The 5,549-nt window shown below is 33.5% G+C and overlaps 1 protein-coding gene across 1 annotated transcript; it reads left to right on the forward strand.

Moving 5' to 3' along the window:
• The first annotated feature begins 3,356 nt into the window (after window positions 1-3,356).
• LOC149405371 (uncharacterized) lies at window positions 3,357-4,394 on the forward strand. Its single transcript, XM_089601019.1, has 5 exons — window positions 3,357-3,421; window positions 3,467-3,516; window positions 3,644-3,687; window positions 3,962-4,087; window positions 4,164-4,394. Exons 2-5 carry the CDS (start codon window positions 3,489-3,491, stop codon window positions 4,341-4,343), a joined length of 378 nt encoding a protein of 125 aa, XP_089457145.1. The 5' UTR covers window positions 3,357-3,421; window positions 3,467-3,488; the 3' UTR covers window positions 4,344-4,394.
• The last annotated feature ends 1,155 nt before the right edge of the window (window positions 4,395-5,549 follow it).

Raw genomic sequence — 5,549 nt, forward strand, 5'->3', positions numbered from 1 at the left:
CTTTCTTTTTCTTTTCTTTTTTTTCCTTTCTTTCTCTTTCTTTCCCTCTCTTTCTTTTTTTTTCCGTGTCCTTTCATTTTATTCGGCTGTAGAGTATAGATAATAACAAAGACAACTAATGTAGATAAGTGATGAGTTGGCAAGCTCAACCTTATCCTAATAATTACAATCCAACCTCTTTTCCATGTTTTCTTTCAAATGGGCCCCTTAAAAATTGTTACAACCACGTCCTTTTCTTATTATTATTTAATTAAATTCATAACCGAACAGATTATAATTATATTATTCGAACCGAGAATTTTCTCGTTCGTTCTCGATTAATCAAAATATATTTAAGGTTTCTCGGAATTAATTCTCATTCTTGATAATGTATTTCTTAAATTAATTTCCGGAATATTTCCTCGGAATTAATTTATTATTCGAGATAAACTCATTGGACCATAATTCACTCGAGAGACGAAAAAATATAACGAGAAATTTACTTCACTAATTTCCTTTCGGATTCCTTTCACGTTGAAATTAGTTAGGTTGTTAAAATATATCAATTGATTTATTGTAACTGCAAAATAAAAATTCTATGCGTAATAGTTGCTTCGCTGTAGAACACTGCATGCTGAATTTTGAAGATCGAGTAGTTATCTTTAAAGATAAAAACTTATAGAAAGATTGGTTAAGTTCTACACTTTGGTTCTCCACAGCTTGTCTCTTTTAAGTTCGATTTGCCTTTTCCATCTTTTTCTTTCTTTCTGAGCATCTGATTCTTAGCATTGAAGGAAGCTCAACAGTTAATTATGTGGGCTGGTTCTGAGATGAATCCATCTTATGCGAGTGATTTGTCACACTGAATCGCATCTAGTTTATGTGGACGCCTTATCTTTAATACTCTTTACTCTTCAAATAGTATCAGCGGCCAACTTTTATGAAGTTTGTTTTGATATTTCTGTTTTAGTTTGCGATATGCCAGTTAGGATTCTTAACAAGTGATTTTTTTTTCTTGCCTAGGAATTTGCTGAGGAGGCTAGGGTTTTGATTGAAGAAATCAATGCAGCTTTATTAGCAAGTTCAAAAGTATTTGTTTGTGAAATATTTCTATAATCCAGTCATAATGCTTGTCTTACTACTAATCAGTATATCTGTTATGATTTTTCCAGCAGATGTCGGATTTGGAACTTCTATATTCTAGAGTCCAGAACTTACCTGTCTATGTGAAAGAGAGTGAAAGGTAATTACAGAAAATTTCGTCCACTAAGGTATATGTTAGTTCTAAACATTTGGCAGAATTGTAGATAAGATTATGCAAGTCAGTTTACAGAAAAAAAATGTATTATCATATATGCTTTTCTGATTCTGACTAAACACATAAGGTTCAGTTTTTGTATCAGCCAAAATATTGAAATTGATTGTGCTTGTTTCTGTGCATGTCTTGTAACTCCATTGGTTTTCAGTAGCCTGACAATATATATTCCCACATGAAAGAGACTCCCGATTTATACACGACTGATGTATTTATCTATTGTAGCTCTGGCTGGAAAATGCAACGAAATGTGTTTCAGAAAGAAGTCCTAGTTGAATTTCTTTACAAGTTAAGTCAGAGGGGATCTAGTTCTTATAGCTCAGGAATTTCCATATATAAGTTTAAATTTATCAGGATCTTACCAGGCTAATTTAATGGAGTGCTTAATGATAGATTTTGGAGCTCCAGATAAAATATCCGGCGACAGATTTTCTCTTCAATATGTTAAAGCAAGCTGAGCTATGTTGTTCTCGGTCTGATGAAATTTTGAAGCACCCAATAAACATAAAGGCCAATCCTATATAACTTTTTTTCTCTGTACATTGTATAGGTTTGAGTACTCGTAACTCACAATGTGGCAAACATACCTAAGTAATTTTGCAGAATGTTGAAGTGTTTCTTCAAGAAATGGATAAATTTACTGTTGATTTACCGGAGTTGAAGGTTCTGCGAAAATATCAAGCTGGTGTCGTATCATGGAAATCACGCTTTAGTGATATATGTCGGAACATATCTGAACCGGAAGATCGACATAATGTAGTTTCTGAGTTAATTAACATTTTGAAAGACGCAGCAAAATTCAAGGTCCTGCAATGAATGAACTTGTACTGATTTTTGGTTATCTTGATTCTATGTTGTCATGATATTTTGTGCTTTTTCTAAACAGTTGATGAGTTGCCTCTTGTTGAAGCTGAGTTGCAGAAGGCTTGTTGCTGGGAAAAGGCGCTACTGGTAAATTTATTGATATTGTGCTTGCTTTAACTTGAGCTTTGAATTCAATTTTGAATTAAATACGCAAATATTTTACGTTTTTGCAATAAAACTGATACAGGCGCGATATATTAAGAAGTCAATGGACTTCCTTAAGCAATTAATGATAGAGGCTGAACCGTAAGTTTTTTTTAACTTTTTCTTTTTATTGAACTCTAAGAATTCCATATTGCAGTGTTTGTCAATGTTAGGTGTTTGAATGTATTATTTGGTATGTAGTTTTTTGCTTCTATTTGAGTACTCTTTATTCTATTTCTTTCACCTTTTCCATTGTGTAAACTAAATTCTTTTCAGGTTATTACATATCACGGGGGAGAAAGTATTTGTCAATTTATCAAAAGAACTTGCTGTTTCAATACGTTGAGAGGAAAGAGGAACATCTATTCTTGGACACGGGGCCGATATATGTGTCTTTGAAGACGCTATAAGGTTCAGAATTTTTTTAATTCATTATCTTCCATTGGTGCATTGGGTAGCTTTTTTTAATTCTATTAATTTAATTTTTTGGGACTATTTTGTATGGACTAACTGAATTTAAGTTTCTTTAGGGATTCGGACTATATACATGTAACTCTGCCTTGCCTCAGTGCTGTAAAAGATGCATTGTCAATGGTGAGATCGTGGTTGACAGATGCAAAGCCGTTCTTTTTATCCCGTTCCACTTCAAGTTCTTTGCTAAAATTTTGGTCCCTGCAGGTTCTTACGAACTTCTACTTGGATATTATATCCCGAGTGACATTCTTTTCAAACTTAATTTTAAAATATTTTATTTATTTTTATTCAATAAATACTTGTCTTACATTATTTTCCTTGTTGTTTACTTTATATTGATATATACATTTTTTATTGTTTACATTTTTATTTAGCATTTTTTTTTTCTATGTATACCATTTCATTAAAAATAAAGGTAAAATTGTCTGGAAATAAAAATAATGAGTTCCTTATGAAAAGTAAAAAAAAAATATGAGGCATTCTAGAAATATATTATCTTTATTTAAATTATTTGTGAAATTTTTTCTTAAATTAAAGTGGACGATTGGTATTCTTAAATTAAATTTGTGAAAAGAGTACCGTGAAAGTGAAACCCTAGAATCAGAACATTCATTCAGACCTCTCTCTCGAACCCTAGATCTAAGACTCTCTCTCTCTCTCTCTCTCTCTCTCTCTCTCTCTCTCTCTCCCCTCTCTCTCTCAGATCGAAGCCATGCGCCACCGCCGCCGCAGAGGCACACGTATGTATTTTCCTTTATTTATTTAATTATGTTGATGTTATGAAGAATTAAGAATTATGCAGTGAATGGAGGTCGATGGATTTGTGTTGTCAACCCAAATTAATATTCTCAAATCGTTCGTTTGCAGCTGAACAGGTTCAAGAGTACCAAGCTATGCTGACACAATTTGAGGTATTATTTAATATAATCTGGTGATGGTTTTTGTGTGTGAGTTTGTGTGTCTGTTAGGGATATTATGCTGATGAAATTAAGCTTGTATAATCTGGCGATGGTGTTCAGTTCTGATAATCTGGTGATGATTTTTGTGTGTTAGGGATAGTATGTTGATAAAACTGAGCTCGTGTGATCTGGTGATGATTTTTGTGTGTGAGTTCGTGTGTTGGGGATACTATGTAGATGATAATAAACTTGTATAATCTGATAATGGTGTTTGTGTGTGTGTTAGGGATATTATATTGATCCAAGCAAGATTGCTTGGGGGGTTATTGGCGGGATATATCCTTGCACTCTTGTTGATGATACAATTATGAAGGCAGCTAAAGCCGGAATCGCCAAATACAACAAAAGAAATGTATGTCTGATATCTTCTTCCTTATTGTGTTGAGGGTATAAATAGTAATAAATGAAATGTGTTTGTATTGTTTCAGGGCAAGCACTTGAAAGTTCGCGAAATCGTGAGAGTTAATCATCAAGGTATTGGGGGGACTGCGTACTATATAACTTTTCAGGCGTCTAATAGGAAGTTTTACGAAACGGCAGTTGATGATGTGTTTGGTGCTCCCAAACTGGAAGTCTGGCAAGTCAGGCGTGCGGTCCACTATCCTTAGTCATGGGCTTGAGTCCCAATGCTGATCAACGAAATCGATCTTTCATTGATCAAACTTAAGTCTGAACTTTGATTCCCAGTGGCGTTCCTATGTTGCGGATTTCTCAACTGCTACTAGTAGTATATTGTTAGAATCAAGTTATTCTGTAGATAATTAGCTGCGTCTAATTTAGGAATTAGTTTTAATTATATTATTAGATTTTATTCTGAATTAACTGTAGCAGATTTTATTGCTTTATTTTAGGAAGTAGTTAACCTAATTGTATTCTATATATTGCCGATTAATGAAAGCAGGAAAATGATCTTCCGCTCAATACTTTTCTCATATATGTCATGTTATCATGTATGATAAAAATTTCTTATATGCTAATACTTTGTATGAAATATCATTCCTATGTTGGTTAGCTTTCTTTTTTTTTTTTTTTGTGCATTCTTCGGATGAGTTTGTGTGCATTCTTGTCCTTAATATTTTGAAAAACTTGAGGCGAAAATGAATTCAATTTCTTAAAAATGTCGATAACAGAAAAAGACTTGCACCTATTCTCTGAAAATTGAGTCGAAATGCGGTTCATGTTTGAGTGTAACAGTTCAGAAAGCTGAAGTTAATATAAATAATAAAAAATCTCAACTTTTTAATAAAGGTGGTTACTTTACCATTTCAACTAGGTTATGGTTTAATAATTTAAAAAATAATTCATTCAAAAAAAAATTTTTTAAAAAATTCAAGCTATTCTGCGAATCTAGTACTTAAAATTTTGCAAATCTAGGTCAAGAATTATGGCTACATCACATCTTCCCAACTCCAGAAACAATGGCCATATCAAGAATTTCATCACATGTTCCCAACTCAACTCCAACAGAAGGCTCAAAGGCCATATCAAGAATTTCATCACGTGTTCCCAACTCAACTCCAATAGAAGATGGTCTAATAATGTCAAGGGCATGTTTCCCATTCCAGGTACTGCACCAACATTGTCATCAGCATTCAAAATGTCCCTCTTTTGAGAGAAGGATCCTAGAGATAAGAGAAGAAGACCCAATGGAGAGCTTCGCACTATAGGATTCAGCGTGCCTCACAACATGCTCGAAAATAAACTCTCCAAAGTCAAAAGTAGCACTTGTATCTATCTAATAGAGGAGGCATGCAAGAGTAGGAGTGACACCTGAACCATGAGAGGATGAAGTCCAGTTAGCAATTCCAATCCTG

The sequence above is a fragment of the Urtica dioica genome, chromosome 2 (assembly GCF_054948205.1).
Source record: "Urtica dioica subsp. dioica isolate 48M chromosome 2, U.dioica_male_clone48M_v1_H2, whole genome shotgun sequence".
In the NCBI taxonomy this organism is placed as follows: Eukaryota; Viridiplantae; Streptophyta; class Magnoliopsida; order Rosales; family Urticaceae; genus Urtica; species Urtica dioica.

What these genes read in the sequence shown, in the direction of transcription:
- LOC149405371 (XM_089601019.1), top strand. Translation starts at nt 3,489, where the DNA reads ATGCGCCACCGCCGCCGCAGAGGCACAC. An exon ending in CCGCCGCCGCAGAGGCACAC is followed by an intron (nt 3,517 to 3,643) that starts GTATGTATTTTC and finishes GTTCGTTTGCAG; the next exon opens with CTGAACAGGTTCAAGAGTAC. An exon ending in CTATGCTGACACAATTTGAG is followed by an intron (nt 3,688 to 3,961) that starts GTATTATTTAAT and finishes TGTGTGTGTTAG; the next exon opens with GGATATTATATTGATCCAAG.